We start from the raw sequence: 21934 nt of genomic DNA on the forward strand, positions 1-21934 counted from the left end.
TTTTAAATTTTAGATAATTTTTTGTTGAAATAATAAAGTTTTTAGAATTTAAACTCTTTTATATTAAATCCTTAGGCAAATAAGCATATTTAAGTGTTTAAAACATTAATGATAAGGCGCTTTTAAGCATAATTAGGGGAAAAACATAATTATAATACTGGATAAATACCAATTTTAGCAATGAGCACTCCTTCAGTATTAAAATGAGGAAGATTTATCGGTTAAAGCTCTGTCCATCGCTAATTATGGTATCGATATCTCCTCATCGCTATTAATCGTATCGGTATTTGCCCATCACTATCAATATATCGAGATCTGTCCATCGCAATTGATGCTATCGGTAATTTCTCCTCGCTATAGATGTATCGAAATCTGCCCATCGCTATTAATATATCGAGATCTGTCCATCACTATTAATATTATCGGTATTTGCCCATCGCTATAAATGTATCGGGATCTGCCCATCGTTATTAAGACAAAATGGCAGTTCTGGCCTCAAAAGCACAAATTCAAATGAATTTTTCCTAAAATATTGATAAAATTATATACGTATTTGATCATTATGTCTTTTTAAAGCTTTAAAAAATAAAAATACCTATTTAATAATAGAAAAAATCCTTAGTTTAGGGCAGTAAGTTCAACTAAACTGCTAAGAATATAAAATATAACAGGATATTTAAATATATGTCTTAAGAGTTCTTAGTACCCAAAATCTTAGAAAACCAAACCTAAAATATAAGTTTAGCACCTTTTCTGAGTAATTTTTAAAAAGAAAACTTCTTGAAGGATAAGAAATGTACATATTTTGAAAAGTTTCGCCAACGAAGGCAGAAAATAAAACTTGATTCGGCAGCTGTTCGACTTTGTTTGGCTTAGTGCCACGCCCTTGCCTTTTGCCCCGCTACCCCCTGGGGCGGCCTATTTAATGGCTGCGGCAATTTACAGTCATTTGCCACGCCCAGAAGGCGGCTGGCCGCCACACCAAATGATGGCCGCCTAATTGTTGGTAAACAAAAGTCGACCAAGTCCGAAAAGGAGGAGCGTCGGAGCGTCGGAGCGTCGTCGTCCTGGCTAACAATGGAATGGAATGGCCACTGGCGCAACAGGACCTCGCCTCAAATGATGTAATTAAGGCTGGCAGGACACCCTTCCACTTCCACTTCCACATCCACATCCACATCCAGTTTCAGTTCCAGGAGCCCAGTCCAACCCCAGACATAGTCCTTGGCCAGCTGCTAATTAGACGTGGGCGTCGAAAGTTAATTACCCAGACTAAGAGAGCAACTCACTTAAGTCCTTTCTGCATGTTCTCACTACCAGCAATTCATTTTTTTCTCCCCCCCACCCCCCGGTAGCTTCTGTTGTTGTTGTCCTTACAGGATAACTCTCTTACAAAAACACTGAAGAAAAATGTTTGATTTGCAGAGTTGCAGAGAGAGAGAGAGTTGAGAATATAAAAATCAGGTTTAAACATGTTTCAACTTGTTTTTATTTGGAAAATAGTTTCAAAAATAGTTGTTTTGAGAATATTTCAGTTGAATAAATGTCTAGAAGAGTAAAAATATATTTAAGAATTGTTTCAATTTTTTAAAACTTTTTTAAAAACGTTTCAATCGTGTTAAGACTTGTTTAAACATGTTTTTATTTGAAAAATAGTTTCAAAAACAGTTTTTTGAGAATATTACCGTTAAGAAAGAAGAAGAGTAGAAGTATAGAAGAGTGGAAATATATTTTATATTCTTGTTTCAATTATTAAATAAACTGGTTTCAATCGGATTAAAACATGTTTTATTTGGAAAATAGTTTCAAAAACTGTTTTATGAGGTTATTACAGTTAAAAAAGATTAAAAATAAGTTTAAAAATATGTATATTCAGGTTAAGTATTAATCGTGCTAAAGCAAGTTCTAATCATGTTTAAACATGTTTTTATTCAAAAATTAATTTCAACATCAGTTATATGAGGATTTTACAGTTAAGAACTGAAACTGTACAGTTTTTAAACATGTTTCAATCGTGTTTAGACCTGTTTAAACATGTTTTTAGTTGGAAAATAGTTTCAAAAATAGTTGTTTTGAGAATATTTCAGTTAAAAAAATATATAGAAGTGTATAACTATATTTAAAAAGGTCTACAAATGCAGAAATTTACTAAAAATCTAACATTTTAAGAAGAAAACCTTACTTTTAGAAGTAATATCCTTTCTAAGACCTCTCTATATCCCCAATTAAAATAAATACTAGTTAGAAAACCCCTTTTTTCTCTCTCTGTATAGCATTTGTGTGACGGTCCTGGTGCTGAACATCCACTTTCGTTCGCCGCAAACTCACACGATGGCGCCCTGGGTGCGGACCGTGTTCATCAACCAGCTGCCCCGCTTTCTCGTCATGCGGCGTCCCCTCTATCCGATCAGCGAAATGATGTAAGTAGTCCCTCCATCTCCCCCACCCCATCTAATGTCTCATGGCTATCACTTTGGTCCATCACTAATCCGACTAATCCGACAGCAAATCCTCGCGCCGACTGATGGTGCGCACCTGCAACGGACTCGAACTGAGGGATCAAATACCACCGCTGCCACCGCCGGTGGCCTTGTCTCGGTTAGTATTTCTATTTCTATTTTTAAGATTTATATTTCTAATATTTTAAATATTTTAAAATTTAAAGAGTAAGTTATAGTAACTTTAGTAAATAGAAAGAAATGGTATTTTTTTTAGACTCTACAAGGAGGATGTTCTTCTTAAGAATTTTAAGTATTTTCTCTTTTCTTTTCTTTTCTCAAATTTTAAATGTTTAAATAACTATTATTTTTAATCTATAATTAAATTAATAAGTAAATTTATAGGTATGGTTCATTTTTTAGGCCATTTTTTAACGTCTTGAAGCAAATTATTAGCAAAAAAATATGTTTCTTGCCTTTCTAAGAGACTTTTCTATTAAGATTCTTTAATATTTCTAAATATAATGTATTTTTTTAAGGTTTCAATTAGTTTGGTCGACTTTTTTAGTATAAAATATAAAATTTATGGAAAGAGTTTCTTTGATTAGGGAAATTGACTTCATAGAAACCTTTTCTACAAAAAAATACTTAAAAAAAACCTTTTTCAACCTTAATTTTAATTTAAAAATCTTAAAAAATATTCCTTTTTTTTTTAAATTCAATTGCAGCATGCACCACAGCCCCAAGACGACCTCGCGCAGCACCTCCCCGCTGGCGCACCGCGTCCAGGCCCTCAACCTGATGGACGACTGCGGCATGGGAGGCATGGGAATGGGCATGGGCATGGGCGGAGGTGGTGGCGGCGGCGGCGGCGGAGTGGGATGCGGTGCCTCGACCATAACGGGCCACCTGAGCTCCCTCTACCCGCCGACCATGTCGACGGTGAACCAGCAGACGTCCACCACCTCGTCGCTGATCGACGCCCAGTACCACAATCAGTACCAGCAGACGGGGGGCTCCCTGCTGGACCACCCACTGACGCCCACCAAGTTCCGCCAGACGACCTCCACGTCCAGCCAGACGGGCAACGGCAATGGGAGCGGCGGTGGATCGGGTGGTGGGGCCAATGCCACCACAAACACCTACGGCCACCACCTCTACAGGCAGCAGTCGAGTTGCTCCGCCAACTTCTCGCCCCTGCCCCAGCACGCCCATCAGTCGCATGCCAGCACTATGACCTCTGACCTCGGCATGGGCGGTGGAGGAGGAGGTGGGTGTGGTGGTGGTGTCTCCATGGGTAATCCAAATGTGATAAAATCAACGACAACGGTCAACTCGGTGGCCACCGCCTCGACACTAGCGGACTCCTGCTGCAGCGGCACCATCCAGATCCATCAGGGTATGGGCGCCGGGGCGGCGTGCCAATCCTCGGAATTGTTGCACCACCAGGTGAGTGGTCAGGTCCTAATGCACCACCACCATCACCACCAGCAGCAGCAGCAACAACAACAGCGACCCACCACATCCGCAGCAGCGGCAGCAGCAGCAGCAGCAGCTGTGGCCTCCGGCGGCCCAAGTACTTCTGCCGCCGCAGCAGCTGCAGCAGCGGCAGCGGCGTCCGTCGGCGGAGGATGTACCCCGCCGCCACCGCCTCCGCCGGCCTGTGATATACTGCCCGCCTGTCAGCGGGAGGGCGGGCCGCACTGCTGTTCGGGGCGTGGCAATGTCCGCCATCGCTGGCACACCTGCCCGGAGCTCCACAAGGCCATGGACGGGGTCACCTACATAGCGGATCAGACCCGCAAGGAGGAGGAGAGCACAAGGGTGAGTGGCCTGAAAACTATTCATTATCTTTCCATAAAGGCGGAAAAATTAAGAGACAGACATCAGAAACTGATTATATTATCCGTTTTAGCTTTAGAATTCCCAAGTGGTTCTGGCACTCTTTAGTGGGGCTGGGAACTCTGAACAAAATGGTTGACTTATGGAGGAGCTTCCGGTGTTCTTTTTCCAAAAGGACTTCCAATAATTATAAAAAAATTCCCACTTTAGGTTCAAGTTCAAGTCTTGAAGAGCTGATACTTGAATTCTAATTGTTTTTTAAAGAAATATAAGAGTTTCCCAACACTATTTTTAATTCCAAAACGCATTTTAATGAATTATAAACATTTTCCAACACTTTTTTAAGATTTTTGAAAGAAATCTCTTTATAGGATTTCGTTTTCCAACCGATTTTTAAACGGAATACCATTTATAAATCAGGATTCTATACTTTTTCAATATTTAGCAAAAAATCTTAAAATTTATCCAAAAAAAATTTGACTCATTTTTTGAAAATTTTCCAAAAAATTTTTTTCTTCAAATTTTAATAGCTTTTAATGCAGTTCGAAGGATATTAGTTTCCTGATTCAGGAATGGTATGCCTTTTCCAAATCGGACGTAAAATGGCTAAGAAATTGACTAAAATGTCTGTGAAAAGTTGATCACTTTCCTATCCTGTTCTCGATCCATTTTTTTCAAAACCTAACTATCCATAACTTGGCCAATAGTTGTCCGATCTGAAAATGTTATACCTTCCCGATCTTGTATCAAGGAGTACTATCATTTTTCATCAAAATTTGGCATTCAAAATTTTGAGCCATTTTTTGAAAATTTTCCAAGGGGTACCCCTTATGATTTTTTTCAAAAATTTGATCGATTTTTTTTTGTTTGATTTCTTAAAACTTTGGATGCAGTTTGAAGGATATTTTTGTCCTGTTTAAGGAATGGCATGCCTTTTCCAAATCGGTTGGAAATTGTAGAAATAGTGAAGAAATTTGCGATGAGAAGTGTATCCATATTAAGTATACGACCTATTGGCTTTTTTCTTGAAAATATTACGCATACGCCCTGTGTTCTACATCAAGTATACGACTAGTGGGCAGTTTTCTGTAGGACTTTAATGATAGAAAATAGAATTCTTAGAAATTGTCAGAAAAACCACCTCAGAGCAGGTCCTTTTTCAAGTTTCCAATTAGTTTCCATTAAAAAATGGCCATAATTTGGCCAATGATTTCGCAAAAAAAACACAAAACACGACACAGAAATCAAAAATACACGATAAATAGCTAAAAGAAGAGGTCCTTTTGAGAAGGAGACGGTGGCTGCTCTTCAGGAATGTCGCAGGACTGCAGTACTCGACGGCACAAGGCAGGAGTCCGGAGGAGGGCGGACAGGGGGGCCAAAAAATCAAAAGGAAGCAGGACAAGTGGCCCCGAAAGCCGCTTAACATTTGGCCAGGACTTGAGACTGAGACTGAGACTGAGACTGAGACTGAGAAAGAGACGGCAGCAAGGACAATGACAGAGAGGGGGAGAGTGCTTGGACTTTGATGTTAATAAGCCTGGCGCAATAAATTAGAGCGGCCTTAGGCCGGGATTTATTGGGAGGTCGATAATCGATGGGCCAGGATACTATACTAGAGACAGGAAACAGGACATGCGACATGTCCAACAGGGAGGACAACTGGAGATGCTGGAGAGAGGGAGGAGGATAGAGAACTACCTTGTCCAGGACACAGTTGTTGATGATGTCCTTCGCTCCATCCGTCCAGCGAGTGTCCTGCGACTGTCACTGCCCTTTTGTTGACCTTACCCGGCCGATGTCCTTCCAGCACTCCATGTCCCGTACTCTTCCAGGACTCCCGAACTCCCTGACTCCCATATGTGCCGCCATGGGCGGACCTGTGCCGGCTGCGGCAAAAGTTTTAATGACTTTTCATGCGCCTTATTGGGCAGCGACTGTGTCCTGCCATGTCCTGCCATCCTGGCACTCTCCAAAAAAAACCTAAATTATTTTTCATTTTTTAACAAAAAATAGTTTATAATTTTCCCATTAAGAGATAACTTTTTAGAAGCATTTCAATTTCAATTTAAAGTCAGTGATAATTTTTGTCAGTGTAGAGTGATGTCCTTTGTGGAGTCCTGCCGTCATAATGAATGCCTTCTTGCGGCAGGCAACCGAATGCCAATAAAAGTATTTTATTAAAATTACGCACACATTCGATCATTATTGGAATGTCATGCGGGCTAGTGTCCTGCCAAAAGGACAATAGACAAAGGACCAAGGACCAAGGACTTCATTTGAAGAATAGGATATAGTGGAGAGGAATAGTGTGTTTATAATTAATTTTTATTTAAGAAAGGGCTCTCTAGTAATTTTTTTCAAGAAAAAATATGAAAAAATTGCATTTATTTGAAGAGGAGTCGAACCCGGGTCTTATTTTTATTTCTTGAATTTCTTTCACATTTTAAGAGTCTTTTTAAGTAAAAAATTAATTTTTTTAGTTTATTTTTTTAATAAAATTTATGTGATGAAATAAAATTATGTTTCAAATTATGAAATGAATTAGTATAATTATTTTTACTAAAAACCCCCTTGAAAAGGCACCCCCTTAAAGGCATATGCTTTTCTGTGGCATTTACATTGAAGGCGTGTCATTTACGCCACGCCCCCAAGGGGCAGAATAAGAAGACGCAAACATATTGGAGGCCAGAGGGTGTAGTGTGGAGGTCATAAGGAGGGGGGAGGTCATGGCTGGGGGTGGCCAGAATTAGTGGCCAGAAGGAGGAGCTGCCTTGGAGGACAAACTGGAACATATTGCCGGAAAACTGGAGAAGCAATGTGGCAGGGGGTTTGTGGCAAGGAACTGTTTATAGGGAGGGGGTGGTACTTACGTTTATTAAAGAATTATTATTTAATAAATTTATTTAATCAAAGAAACTAAGAGAACTACTAAGAAACTCTTAAAAAATCAGTGAAAATTTTTTTTAAAGAAATATCCTTAATCTCCATTCTTGCAGGTGAAAGAGGACTGGAAATATGTGGCCATGGTGCTGGACCGACTGTTCCTGTGGATCTTCACAATAGCGGTGGTGGTGGGCACTGCCGGGATTATCCTGCAGGCGCCCACGCTCTACGACACCCGGGTGCCCATCGACATCAAGCTCTCGGAGATCGCCTCGACGACGGCCAAGCCGAATGTGGTGAGGCCGGTGTTGTAAGCCCAAGGATATAGGCTCCTTCTACCATTTATCCTTTTCTAACCAGTATCCTTTACCACCCCTCTATCCCCTCCCTCTCAACAAAAAATAATGAATGAAATTCGCATTTGTTTTTCTTAAAAAAATATATATAAAAAATAAAAAATAAAATAAATAAATACAAAATATAAAAACCAAAAGCTTGTTCCAAAAATAACAGAAAAAATAACCAAAGTGGAAGAGAATCCAAGTAACTATAACTATAAAAATTGTATTTGTTGTATACTAACTATAATTAATTTGTACACTAATATTTAAAACAACAAGAATGCTAAAAAAAAACAGTTTTTTTTTCTAGGCAAAAATAACAACAAAAAAAATGCAAAATAGTATGCAAAAGATAATTAAAAATACAATTTATGGAAATAATTACAAAAAAAAAAGGATAATTGAATTAGAGAAATAAATTAGCCTAGCCAAAAAAAAAATACAAAAAAAATATAAATAAAATAAAAAAATATATATATAAAATAAAAATAATTGTATTTGTTGAACAGGAATAAAAAAAAGCACAACATTAGTTAGCTAAGTAAAAAAAAAATAACTATAAAAAAAATACAAAAAATATATAAATAAAAAATAAATAAACATGAATAAAAAAGGGGGTAAGCATGTATGAGAGTGTGAATAAATGTGTGAGAGCCAATGAGGCGTGCAAATTAGTGCAACTAAAGGGAGACAGAGAGAGGGCTAGAGTGTGACTGAGAGGCAAGATCCCCATCCTAGACACCCCCCCCCCCATGAATTTCCCTTCCCCCCCGTCGTATTTTCGCCTTGGGGCAATTAGTTAGCACAAAGCTTTAGTTATTATGCCCAGGAGTACGTGCATTTCCACATGTATTAGAGTGTGTATAAGTGTGTGTATAAGAGTGTGTATTAGTGTGTGTTTTAGTGTGTATTTTAGTGTCTTAGTACATGTTTCTTAGTACATGTGCTTCGTAAATAATCACAATTTGAAATTCAAATTCAATTTTGTTCCACCCCCCACCCCCCACTCCCCCTCTGCCTAATTGCCACAAAAACTTGCACCTTCTCTCATAATTTATGCTAATTTTCAGTTGCATAATTCACTAAAAAAAAGGAAGAAAACAAAACAAAACAATAAAAAAGAAAAGCTTACCTGGAAAAGCCACCTCCTCGTCCTCCTCCTCCTCCTTTTTTTCACTTTTTATTGCTCGTAAAATCAAATGATGCCTGATTAGGGGCCGCCAGAAAAAAAAATAAAGAAGAACGACGGCCAGGGAATACCCCCAATATCCAAAAACCCCCAAATATATTTGCCATCTCACCAAAAAAAAAAGGACAAACTTTTTTTAAAACGTACTCGGGAGGCCGTTCTAACAGCTCTGTAAGCCGAGGGAAATTTTAACAGAGCCCAAGCCTCCTAACAGGCGACAAAGGTTTCAGTTTGCTTCTGCTTGGCCTTTGAAAGGGAAATTTTTTCTTATTTTTGTTGCAAGTTCATATCTTCTTAAATAAAAAATTCAATTAAAAACTATTGAAAATTGAGTATTGAATTTAAAATTTTGGAAAGTATTTCACCAAATAAGTACTTAAAAACTTTTTTATTTTAATCGTTATAAAAAAAATTTCGTTTTTTAGTCAAAATTAAGCAAAAAGACAAAAAATTTTAATATTTGTAAAAGTATTATTTTAAAATAAACAACAGAATAAAACAATAATTTAATGAACAAATTTTAGTTATAATTTAAAAATTCAAAATAAACAAAGCCTAATGCAAAATATATACAATTTTTTATCAAAATTAACAGATAAAGCTCTTATTTAAAAAATATGTTTCTAAAAAATTTACAACAATGTCAAATGTATTTTTAAAATTAAAATTAAAATTTCTTTGAATAGGTTTTGAGGAATATATTTTTTCGAATCACTTTTGAAAAATGTTGTCGCCTGTTGGTGAATTATTATCAAAGCCAAAAACAACAAAAACAACACCCGGGGAGCAATAACAAAGCCAACAACAATAACAAGTGTCAATCACAGCCACCGCACTGCAATTTTTCCTGCCACACCTACCGCCTCCCATATCAGACACACACACACACACACTTTTTCAGTTTTTAATTAAATGAAATGCAATTGGAGAGAGGGAGAAGGAGAACAGGACGAGATAGAGACAGGGAGATGGGGAATGGGAAATGGGGGCGAGGAGGAGAAGTGCACACAGAATGAAAAGCCATTAACGAAATATTATATCTGAAGATGCAAGGATGCAAGGATATGCTAGGATGTGCTGGGTGGTGGCAAGAGGGGGGGACTAGGATGTGCCATGGCGATGTCAACAGAATCCTGAATCCTGAATCCTGGATCCTGTTCGGGATATAAAAAGCACACAAATTTCAGGAGTTCAGGAGATTCCAGCAAACAGACACTCACAAGCAAGCAGATTAAAATAAATATTTTCTTTATTCTGGCTTAGAAAAATAATAAAAAAAATTAACTAAAACTAAGAAGAATATTAGTATTTCTCATATATTTTATTTTTATATTTTATAATTTATTATATTTTAGTCCAATTTTTCCATTTAATTTAAGTTTTTTAATTGTAAAAAATTCTCCCCATTTTTTACAGTTACTCCCAAAAAAAAGAGCAAAAATCATCTTGAATCTCTTCGAAATTCCCTCTCCCCAACAATTAAGAGGAAGAAGAATTTCTGGGGCGAGAGCATGGGGAGCCTGGAGGGGCTGGATGGCTGGTGGGGAATAGAATACCGCAAATCATAATTGTTGCGGGCACACAAGCAACAACAACAACAACTACAAATAAAAAATGGGGAGGGAGAGGGAGACTGCAAACTCTGTGGCCACACACACACACAAAAGGGACATTAGCTCCTCTCCTTTGCCATCTCTTTGTTTTTGTTTCTTGTTGTTGTAATTGTCTCCCCCTAGCTTGTTGTTTTTATTTTAATTATATTTCGGTTTTTTTTGTTTTCTCTTTTATTTTTGTATTTGACCAATCTGCGACTTGAAAGGGGGGAGGTGGAGTGGGGTGGGAGCTCCAATAGGTGGCGCTGCTAAGAGGCTTCGTTTGTTTGTTTTCACTTTTGGGAGCCCTAATGTAATTACAGTGGGGTCTCTAGCATGTGGAACTAAGGAAATATGGGATAGTTTTCTCTCTTTTGGCAATAATTGGAAAATATTTTATTTTAACTAATTAAAAAAAGGGGTTTACAATATTTACAAATTTAAAGCATACTTTTTTGGGTTTTCACAAAATTTCAGTTCAAATTAATTTAGATTTTTTGTAATTATTTTTTTATATAATTTTTGTAATTAAAAAAAACTAAAAACAAAATCATTAGGCACATATTATTTATATAATATAATTAAAAACAAAACACTAGTTCAACTTACCGTTATGACTGTACTTCCATTAGATGAATTACATATTTATTTTCTTTCTTTTCTTTTCTCCACATTCTCATGTTATTTTCTGTTTTCAGTTAACGGTTCTTTGCGTTGGGGACTCCTTGGCCGGCGTCTCTCCTCCAAACACAAACGCACTTACACACACGCGAGCTAGAAGAGAAATCCTTAAAGCAATCTTAAATAGTCTTTAAAATCACTAGAAAATAGAAACACAAATTAAATAATTATTTAAAAACTAGAACACACACTTCCGCGATCACTTTTTATTAAACCGGAGCGCACGAGCAGCATTGCGCGAATGGCGAGCGTGGTAGGATGCGCCAAATGAGAGGATAACTCCAATAAGCTGAAAGCGCAGGCAGAGGTGGGAGAGCAGGTATGAGTGGGAGAGCAGGTGCAGCGAGCGCATCTCTCTCTAAAAGCCGGCAGAGGTAGAGTGGGGTAAATGAGAGCGCACGTGCAGCCAGCTCTCGCTACAAGTGGGTGGGAAAGCAGGTGTGAAAGGGAGCACAGTTGCAGCGGGAGCAGAGTCTGATCTTGAAAGCGCTGGCAGAGACAGAGTGGGAGTGTATAAGAGCGCATATTATAGGTTAAAATATGATTGGGTGGGAGAGCAGGTGTGAAAGGGAGCGCAGGTACAGCTGCCAGCAGAGGCTGAGACAGTGTGGAAAAGAGCGCAAGTGCAGCCAGTGCATCTTATACTCCCCCTCCCAATGGAACACTTGTAATGCTCTCCAATAAATATCCCAATAAATGTCCCAATAAAATAATATTCAAAATAAAAGTGTTTCCCGGATTAACCGGAAGAGTCCATCATTGGCCATTTCCCACTGTAGCCGTAGCGGTAGCTGGAGCTGTTGATTTTATCTCCCGGCCCCAATGTCGCGTTTTTGGGCCCAATACGCAGCGGGCAATACAAAAGCAATCATAAAGTTATGGTCGCTTCTTGGGGCTATATTCCAACCCCCTAACCCCCTTGTTCTCCTCTTCTAACACTCTTCTATCGTGCTATCGTCCTCCATAACCACGCCCTCACTCCCTTGTTTCCGGTTTGTGTGTGGGGGCAGTGTGGGGCAGGGGAGGGGCGAAGTTTGCACCCTTGGGCGACATTTTCCACCAGGCAGGCAGCCGCTATTTAATGGCTCCTACAGCAGTTTCCCATTTTCCCATCCTCCTTCCAGGATGTTTTTGGTCTAGGCACTGGAAAAAATTAAGGGGAAATTTTAAGGAGAATTAGAAAGAAAAAAATAAGATGATATTAGAAATATTTTAAGGTGGAAAATAATATAAATTAATTAAGATGATTTAGAATTAGTTAGAATAATTTTAAAAGAATATCTTCACTAATTTACAAAAGAAAGTGTGTTTTTAAACTATTTTTTATATATTTCAGACATTTATTCATAATTATTAATTGTTTTTATTATTCTAATTTAAACTTTTAACAATATTTTTTATGTTTTAAAAATTAAAAACTTTTGAAAATTATTTTTTCAAATATTCAAACTTTATATTATACTCTTATTTATATTAAAAATTGAATATTAGGCCTCTCTCAACAAGATTTTAGTTTTTGAAACTCATTCCATACTTTAAAATTGTTTTTCTAATGTCTTGAATTTTTTCTAAACTTTTCCAAATGATTTTCTTCGAGTGTAAAGGACTTTTAATGTGGTATCTATGTTTCTGGTCCTGTTCTCGCCCACCTTTCGGCTCAATAGAGGCGACTTGCCAGAATTTATTGCTTGCTAATAGGAAAACAGCCTCCCTTTGGAGTCCTTCCGCCCCTCCCACTTCCCAGCCCCCTCCCCTCCAAAAAAAAAGGACCATAGAATCCTGGTCAGGAGGACAAAGTTTGTGAAGGAATTTTTTGTATTTTTTTGTTTTTTTGTGTTGTGGAGGAAGTTGCCTTTTTGTTTGTGGAACAAAAATATGTTTTCAACATAATTTCATTCATTATATTTGGAATTGTTATTGTTATTGTTGGAAGCTGCTCATTTTCAGCAGGCTCATTATCGGACCACGCCCCCTTGGCCGTCGTTGGCCGCCACCTCCCTAAGGCGGGAATTTTTGGCTAATTTGAATTTGATTTCATTTGGAAAGTTTCTTTTTGGTTTATGGCGACAAGTGCAGATGATTGTTTTGCCAAAAAAGCACAAATTTTCTATATTTTCTATTTTTTTATAATTATTATTTAATTTCAATTAGAGTGTTTGAAAGTGTGTGTGAGTTAATAAATTAAATAAAAAATAAAAGCCACGAGACATCTCACTCAAAAAATAAATAAAGAAAAAAAATACAAAAAACATCACAGAATTTGTCTGAAAAAGAATTCCCAGAAATTAAATTATACTTAGCACAAATAAAATGAACCTCTAAGGTTTCACAGGAATAACTAATAAAAAAAAAAATATTTAAATAATTAAATATTTTCACTAAAATGCAAATCAGAACTCGGCTCCCCCATAGTACTTGTATGAAAGTGAATTTTTGTGTCGTATATATACCATATATCACTAGACATTAAAAACAAAAATAAAAAATAAATATTTAAAAAAATTATAAGGAAATCAAGCAGGCAAAAATAAAAACAAAAAAACAAGAAATTTATATGGAAATTGGAACAAACTTAAAGATATTTTTTAAAAGGCAAATTACTAGTCGAAAAAAAAAAATGCCAAGAAGGGGGTCAAGGGTCAAAGGTCAAGGGGGTTAAAGCATTAAAAGAACCTGAACGTTTGCCACAAAAAAAAATAATTGTGAGCTACACACAAAAAAAAGTTTATACATAAACAGATATAAAATATAAATAAATATTTTGGGGTAGAAAAAAAAAACCTAAAATTAAAAATTTAACAAGAGGAGACATTTTTTTTTAGAACGTACCTTTAAAAAAAAAATAAGACAAAAAGAAAAACGTCTAAAATGCGTTTAAGCCGAACAACTAACTAACTAAATTGAAACAACAGCAAAAAAAACAGCAAATTTGAAAATTGTTGAAGAAAAAATAAGATTTAGAAAAATTGTTGGAGAAAAGAACAAGAACAAGAAAACAAAAAAACGAATTGAATTTAAATTTAAGAGAAAATTGAGCAAAAAATATTTAAACACAAAAAACTATAAAATTATAGGATCTAAAAAAAGTAAGAAAAATAAATGTAAAAAATAGAGAAGAATTTTTTTTTTTCAAAGCCAAGGGCAAATGCCTATTCACCAAAAAAAAAAAATTAAATTAAATTAAATAAATAAAATAAAAAATATATTTCGCGGCACGTAAAAAATTTGTTCGTCACGAAAATAAAACCAAAAAAAACCACACAAGAAACATTTTCTAAAAACAAAATAAGCAACAAGAATTGGCAGAAACCGAAAAGAAACAAAAAAGTTTAAAATTAAATCTAAGAATAAAAAAGGAAAAACCACAAGATAAGAAAACAAAATATACAAAACAAGGAAATTATAAATAAAATAAAAAATGGCTAGCTTCTAGTGTGAGAATTTTTAAAAAGAAAGCAAAATGAATGATAGAGGAAATGCCCCAAACCAAAAAACAAAAACAAACCAAAAATAAAAAATAAACCAAGAAACTATGTTAACATGGGGAGAAAACTGAAATTGATATTGAAATAACCTTGCAATTGTTCGCAGTGTAAGCCATACAAAAAATGGTAATCGAGATTTTGAAAAACTTTATTTGAAGTTTTTTTTTTTAAATATAATTTAGAAATAGTTCCTTTTTAAAGTTTTTTTTATCATAATTTATTTAGGAATAATTTCTGAATTCTAAGCAAATGATTTTAAGCAGTGGAGATCCCTTTTTCTTATTTTAAAATTACTAATAAATCATTTAAAATTTAAAAAGAAAATTGTATACATTTTTCAGATATATAATTAAACATTTTCTCCAAAAACTATTTAAAAACAAGTAATTTCAGCATAATTTGTTTTAATATTTGAAAATATTGAATCTTTAAGTTAAAATTTTCGTTTTATATTAAGTTGGAAACCCAAAAAATTTGCTTTAAGATTTAGTTTTCTAAAATCTATTCTAAATTTAGTTTTCCAAGTTTTAAATATTTTTTTTTAAATTATCTTTTGATAAAAAAATTTTAAAAGATATTTTAAACCACAATTTGTACTATACTGAAGAAAATGTAATATTAAATTTAAAAATGAATTTAAATATTTTTAAAAATTCTGCTATATATGTTTTTAATTTAAAACCACTTATATTTATCAAAAGAATGCCAAAATCCCTCTTTTCTAACATTTTTAAACGCAAAAATGCCAAAAATAATTGCAAGGAGTATCGGCAGATGGCAAAAAAAAAGTGAAAACCGAAATTTAAATAGAAAACCAACTCTTTTCAAATATCAATAAAGCAAAGAATAAACAAAAGAAAATATTTCAAGAAGGAAAACCCCAAAAGAAAACTTAAGATAAGAATAAATACAAAGGCGAGGCAAAAAGGGCAGTAAGAGACATTAGAAACAAACCCCCAAAAGGACAAACAACAACATAACAGACAACAACAACACACATTTCAATTGCGCTCGTTTAGCCCATATATAGTATATTTCAATTAAAAAGAACGAATGAAAAAAAAAACACATTACAATATTTAAATATGTCATTAAGTCACAGCGAATAAACAACAACAATAAGTTGAAGGCGACTTACAAATCTAAAAAAAAAACAGGAGAGATAACTGTTGTGTGTGTGTGTGTGTGTTTGGTGTGCGAGGGAGACAGTAATAGATATAGCCAACTATATACTTAATTGAAAAATACAATTTTTTATCTAAATTTCGAGGTTTATGCGTGTGTTTTTTGCACTTTATTTTGATTAAATATTTTAATTTGCTAATTTAATTAATTTAATTAATTGTGCCTACAAGAGTGCATTCTGAAGAAAGAAATCCGAAAGAGAAAACTTATAATTTATTGAAATCTAAGAGATTACTTTTGATTTTTAGCCTCAATTTTTTTTTAGGTTTTTTTTTTTCAAAATGCACTCGATTGCAATTTCGAGACACGCATAAACTTGCATAGAAAGCGAGAGAGACAGGTTATCATCATAGAGTGAGAGGGAGAGAGAAAGATAGGGGGTGGGGGGCGCTAGAATTTAGCCAAGTGGGAGGTAGTTTCTTTATAGCCTAAGCGGAACTTGTGTCTTTTTTGGTTTAAGGAAATGTAACGTCTACGTGTTTGTTGCGTCTAACGAGGTCCAGGTCTTCTTCTATTCCTGCTGTCCTTCCTGCATCCTTCAGGCATCGCTGGTGAGGTCCTCGTTCTCGTCCTCCGGCTCATGACCACGTCCCTCCCGGATCCGCTTCAACTTTCTCTTCAACATCATGACACCTAAAATAGGAAAAAAAATTATTTAAAAAAATTATACAAAAAATAGGGGAAAAATAATATGATTCCAAAGGGGGGAAGGAGGTTGAACCCGTTCTTCTCACATTTAATGGCCTGGAAGGTCTTGGCGGAGGCGGAACTGGTCTCCCCGGAGGGCAGGGAGCTGGCATTGGTCTTCTCGTGGGCCAACTTCACCTCCAAGTATGCCTTCTTCAGGGTCTTAAAGTGACGGAACTCCACCGAGTCCTTCACCAAGATGCATCTACAAAAAGAGTGATAAGTTATGAGATTAAAAATATATCTAAAAATAATAATAAACAAACTCACCTGGCTGCTGATCCCTCACCGGAACAATCCGACGGTGTGGTGTGATAGATCTGATGATAGAAGTACTGCAACACTGGGGAGTTCCAGATGGACAGTCCGTACCACAACCATATTGCCACATTAAGCGGCAGCTTAAAGTTCTTTGCAAAGAGTGTCGGTATGAAATACTTAAAGGGCAGCAAATTAACAAAGACATGGGCCCACGCCGCTATCCTTAGGCCGAGGAAGACCTGGTAGATGAATCGATGGCGATTCGTACTGGGTAGCACTAGGAGCGACAGGACCTCCGTAAGAATGCTGTACAATCCCACGGTCAGATTCAGGCCCACAAAATAGTTCTCATATCTGCAGATGAATAACATTAGATAGTATCTTAAGGATGTCTAGTATCTTAATCCTCGACAGACTTACCTGTAAACATCGATAGCTACCAGGGCCAACAGGTAGAGGGCCTTGGAGCCAACCTCCAAGAAATCTGCCTCCTTAAAGTCCAACATTGCTCCATGCAGGTAAAATGTTATTATAAATATCGAATAAAACTGAAATTTTTCCGTCTGATGCGACCGATAGAATATCAAGTTATCCGAGGAGTAGAATAATGAATATCTTCCTTGATTCTTCATCAGTTGGGGCAGGATCATGAACTCGTTGTAGAAATACAAAAATAAACAACTGGCCGCATAGAACGCAATATTCCAAATCAATCGCGCGAATTGTCTTCGTTTGAAGTATTTCATGTTTGACGATTTCAGAAAGAACTTCATCCCGGAAAGAATGCAGTGCCGGAGAGGAGACGGTAACAGATTAGACAGTGTGGATGTTACGAGGAGGAGATGGACGATGGGCATGAGAGGTAATTAGACGAGCATTGGTCCCGACGTCGCCACGGGTCATTACAGATAGTGGGGTGTCGGTCAGTTTGGTCAGCGGTCTGAATCATTATGCTATCGCCGGTTCCAGGGCCGGTTCTGGTTCTGCCCGAGGAACTTGAGGTCACCGAACCAAGGAGTACTTTTTTTTTTGTTTACAAATATAACAATATTTTTAAAATATTGCAAAAACAAACAGATTTTATAATGGAAAATAATAAAGAGAATTTTTTACACCACGAATTTGCATAATTATTTATGTTTTAAAAGGTTTAATAGAGAAAAGTAAGTATGTCAAGTTATTTAAGAATTTTTTTAAATTTGAATTTGAATTTAATTTAAAAAAAAAAATACAAATTAGACTTCAATTTGGTGAAAAAAAAGGTCCAATATTGTTTGATAAAATTATTTTTTATCCATTTCTTATTTATTTTCGCTTGAAAGTGAAACAAGTTTAGAAAATTTACTTTGAAAATCCTTAGAGTTAAAAAATATAAGAAAAAAAGACTCAAAAACTCTTACTTTAGATTTTTAAAATATTTAATAATACCCCTAAGCTTCTAGAATTTCTCTCAAGAAACTAATTTTAATTTTTCAAGTGCTCGATATATTTAAAATCCAAAAAAAATCAAAGTATTAAACTTCAAGTCTCTAAAAAACAACTCAAAATATTTAAAAATTACCATTTATTATTGTAGTTTCTTTCTAAATAAGAAAAATATATATAAAAAGCCATTATATACAATAAAATAGCAGAAACATATCCTTAAATGTCAATATTTTAAACCAGAATGTCTCGTACCTCTTAATTTCTAAAAGAAAAATAATATTAGAGCACCCTATTGATTTAGTAGCTACTAGTTTAGTAGAGACTAAAGATGTGAGCACTTGACCTAGAGTACATTCCGGGGAACCCCTCGACCGGCCCCGTTCCGCCCCTGTGCTCGCTCTGTTTATTTATAAACACGATTTTGGCCGAGCAGCCCTCAAATGAAAAGTGCAAGCCGCTACTGAAAGGTGCCTGTTTTTTTTTTTTTTTTGCTTTCTTGGCCCAGACGTGGACAAGTGTGTGCGATTTGGTTGGGAGTTAATGATACGAACCTGAAAGAGCCGCTGGAAGCCACAGAAGCCGCAGGACAGTGCCACAAATATCCAGAAGACGCCGTTGATCAGGTAATATAGGTCGATGTCCCGCACGAGGGCGTCGAAACGGTCGTTGGTGATCAGGACCTTTAGCGGCAGGAAGAAGTTACCAATTTCCGCCCAATAGTCGGGCGGGCCGGCCTTCATGTCCAGTATGGACGTCATGCTCCTCCGCAGCGGCTATTTCCCTCTTTTCGGCCCCAGCTGAGCGGCTCCTCTCCTCTTTTCTTTTTTTGGTTTTTTATTTTTCGGTTCAGTCGCGTCTTGGCCAGTATGGCCAGAGGGCCAAGAGCCGAATTCCGTCACGGTTACAGCTGGTCACACAGCAGTGTTGGTAAATGCGCGCTGCTATTAACATAACAGCTGGGCGATAACAGAGCCAGATGGGCGCAAAATTTTGAAAATATCTTGTTTCTTTTACAATTTTATGTGTCTTTTTTGTATAAAATATCAGCTAATTTTGATTTATCTTTCAATACTTGTTTAAATTTTATATTATTTAAAAATATCTAAAAAAAACAAAATGGTTCGTTTACGCAGAATGACTTCAGCTTTGGCAAAAATTGCGGAGTTCCCCGCCAATCCCGTGGACATGTTCAAACAAATCCTTCAGGCCGCCGCCAAAGGACATCCCGACGGCCTACTGGTGGACATGAATCTGGCCACCTTGGACGAGGAATTCGGTGTCCTCAACCGCACCGTCATCTATCGCGGCCTCACCGAGGACAACTTCCCCTTCTACATCACCCATCGGTATACGAGGAATTTCAAGAATCTGCAAGCCAATCCCAAAGCTGGCATTTGTTTCTATATGACCAATGTCCAGGATAATGAAGGCAAGGACCTGGTGACCTGGCAGGTGCGTCTAATTGGAGCCAAGGCTGTGGAGTTGCCCGACTGTGAGATGGATGCCCTCTGGGCCAAGGAGGAGCTGGTGTCCCAGATCCGAGGACATATATGTCCGTGTGGGGAACCAATCGACTATGATGTGCTGAAGGCCAAGCATGACAAGTTCCTGGAGGATCACTTGGCCAGTGGCAAGGATCTAGAGAGACCCAAATCTTAGTAAGTATATATTTCTATTTTATTTTATTATTTTTTAAGAAAATATATATTTTTTTCAGCACTGCCTTTAAGTTCGTACCCCAAAGATGGGACTTCTTAAAAGTGGGTCGCGGAGAAATCGCCGATCGAGTCCAATATCGCCTCCAGGACAATGGCAAGTGGGAGGCCATGCATGTTTCCACTTAAAAAAAAACATACAAATCTTTTAATTTTTATGCCAAAAAAATTAATCACAAAGCCAAATATATATTTAGGCGATTTCATTTTATTTCAACAATATCTTTCTACAAAACAGCTAAACTAAATTTTTTCTAACAACTAAAATTTGCTTCCTTTTTCGTCTGTTTTTTTTTTTTTTTTTAACATACAATTAAAACATAGTTAATAAATATTACACAAAACAGCAAAAAAAAAATGTATACTTTTTTAAGAATAGAGAGTGGAGTTAGGTAGTAACATTTTAGGACAGGTTAGTTACGCTTTCAAGGGGTTATCCATCTCCTCTCGTTATTTTTTTACATTCGTAATACCCATGTAGGATCGGCTCTGTTTTCTACATAAAAAATGCTATCATATACATCCTATATCCTGCGGATCCTGCTACACCGCATTGATCGTCTCCCGTATCCAGGCGGCATTCGAGGCGATCTTGTCGTACATCCTGGGCCGCTCCACGCCCGTCGGTCCGCACGCTATCCTCCAGGACGAGACGCCGATGAGGGCCCACTGGTTGGTGCCCGGGATCAGGCATTGGACGGGTGCTCCGGAGTACTCCTCTTGCTGCAATTGACATTTGGGAATGGATTTTATTTCTATTTCTTTCGGTTTATAGTGCACTTTATCGTTTAAGGTGTTCCCGAAGAGGATCGGATGGAAAACGGGAGAGATACGTACAGGTATAAGGGGTTTTAAAAAAAAATTTCAGAAAAAATCTAAAAAATATTTTGTTTCTAGATTGTGATGCAGATCGATGTAGAATCCTTCCACGAATCTTCTAAGGTTTCCCTTTTGGGAATCGGATGGGAATTGGCAAAGATATAGCCTCCGATCGGGGTCAAATGGGGCTTCCCATGCAGATATCGAAATTTTGAAGGGGACCCTCCAGGAAATTTGAGAAAAAATCTAAAAAATATTGTGTTCCCAGATTTTGATGCAGATCGATGGAGAATTTTTCTACGAATCTTTTAAGGTATCCCTTTAAGGGATCGAATGGGAATTGGCAAAGATATAGCCTCCGATCGGGGTCAAATGGGGCTTCTCATCCAGATATCGAAGTTTTGAAGGGGACCCTCCAGGAAATTTGAGAAAAAATCTAAAAAATATTGTGTTCCCAGATTTTGATGCAGATCGATGGAGAATTTTATGGAGAATTCGATGGAGAAATCTACGAATCTTTTAAGGTATCCCTTTTAGGGATCGAATGGGAATTGGCAAAGATATAGCCTCCGATCGGGGTCAAATGGGGCTTCCCATGCAGATATCGAAATTTTGAAGGGGACCCTCCAGGAAATTTGAGAAAAAATCTAAAAAATATTGTGTTCCCAGATTTTGATGCAGATCGATGGAGAATTTTTCTACGAATCTTTTAAGGTATCCCTTTAAGGGATCGAATGGGAATTGGCAAAGATATAGCCTCCGATCGGGGTCAAATGGGGCTTCCCATGCAGATATCGAAATTTTGAAGGGGACCCTCCAGGAAATTTGAGAAAAAATCTAAAAAATATTTTGTTTCTAGATTGTGATGCAGATCGATGGAGAATCCTTCCACGAATCTTTTAAGGTATCCCTTTTAGGGATCGGACAAGAATTGGCAAAGATATAGCCTCCGATCGGGGTCAAATGGGGCTTCCCATGCAGATATCGAAATTTTGAAGGGGACCCTCCAGGAAATTTGAGAAAAAATCTAAAAAATATTTTCTTTCTAGATTGTGATGCAGATCGATGGAGAATCCTTCCACGAATCTTTTAAGGTATCCCTTTTAGGGATCGGACAGGAATTGGCAAAGATATAGCCTCCGATCGGGGTCAAATGGGGCTTCCCATGCAGATATCGAAATTTTGAAGGGGACCCTCCAGGAAATTTGAGAAAAAATCAAAAAAATATTGTGTTCCCAGATTTTGATGCAGATCGATGGAGAATCCTTCCACGAATCTTTTAAGGTATCCCTTTTAGGGATCGAATGGGAATTGGCAAAGATATAGCCTCCGATCGGGGTCAAATGGGGCTTCCCATGCAGATATCGAAATTTTGAAGGGGACCC

The 21934-nt window shown here is 36.9% G+C and overlaps 4 protein-coding genes and 1 long non-coding RNA gene across 14 annotated transcripts in view; 2 read left to right on the top strand and 3 right to left on the bottom strand.

The window, feature by feature from the left end:
• LOC6505104 (acetylcholine receptor subunit alpha-like) overlaps positions 1-9175 on the top strand; it is a 178216-nt gene extending 169041 nt beyond the window's left edge. For all 4 annotated transcript variants that reach the window (XM_044717432.1, XM_044717433.1, XM_032451986.2 and 1 more), the window contains 4 exons: positions 2274-2420; positions 2506-2598; positions 3167-4262; positions 7280-9175. In XM_044717432.1, coding sequence (XP_044573367.1) covers positions 2274-2420; positions 2506-2598; positions 3167-4262; positions 7280-7480 — 1537 coding nt within the window. In that variant the 3' untranslated portion in view covers positions 7481-9175. The remainder of the gene's footprint in view (positions 1-2273; positions 2421-2505; positions 2599-3166; positions 4263-7279) is intronic.
• LOC26514175 overlaps positions 1-11579 on the bottom strand; it is a 53500-nt gene extending 41921 nt beyond the window's left edge. The window contains exons 1-2 of one of the 5 annotated variants that reach the window (XR_004310177.2): positions 11161-11577; positions 10898-11076 (exon numbers count right to left, since the gene is read on the bottom strand). This is a non-coding gene — a long non-coding RNA (uncharacterized LOC26514175). Of the gene's footprint in view, positions 1-10897 lie in introns of all 5 variants that reach the window. The other 4 variants (XR_001408381.3, XR_001408380.3, XR_004310178.2 and 1 more) reach the window with 4 other exon arrangements.
• Positions 11580-15459: 3880 nt separating this feature from the next.
• LOC6505151 lies at positions 15460-18926 on the bottom strand. Its single transcript, XM_001965412.4, has 5 exons — positions 18567-18926; positions 17008-17354; positions 16597-16941; positions 16374-16531; positions 15460-16272 (listed from the first exon to the last, which is right to left on the bottom strand). Exons 1-5 carry the CDS (start codon positions 18771-18773, stop codon positions 16178-16180), a joined length of 1152 nt encoding a protein of 383 aa, XP_001965448.1. The 5' UTR covers positions 18774-18926; the 3' UTR covers positions 15460-16177.
• On the top strand, positions 18499-20033 carry LOC6505105 (pyridoxine/pyridoxamine 5'-phosphate oxidase). The gene is made up of 3 exons (XM_001965411.4): positions 18499-18638; positions 19149-19673; positions 19733-20033. Exons 2-3 carry the CDS (start codon positions 19150-19152, stop codon positions 19857-19859), a joined length of 651 nt encoding a protein of 216 aa, XP_001965447.3. The 5' UTR covers positions 18499-18638; position 19149; the 3' UTR covers positions 19860-20033.
• The window catches only part of LOC6505150, a 30545-nt gene continuing 28531 nt past the window's right edge, over positions 19921-21934 (bottom strand). For all 3 annotated transcript variants that reach the window (XM_044717430.1, XM_044717429.1, XM_001965409.4), the window contains exon 9: positions 19921-20453. In XM_044717430.1, coding sequence (XP_044573365.1) covers positions 20274-20453 — 180 coding nt within the window. In that variant the 3' untranslated portion in view covers positions 19921-20273. The remainder of the gene's footprint in view (positions 20454-21934) is intronic.

This window comes from Drosophila ananassae, chromosome XR (genome assembly GCF_017639315.1).
Source record: "Drosophila ananassae strain 14024-0371.13 chromosome XR, ASM1763931v2, whole genome shotgun sequence".
NCBI lineage: Eukaryota > Metazoa > Arthropoda > Insecta > Diptera > Drosophilidae > Drosophila > Drosophila ananassae.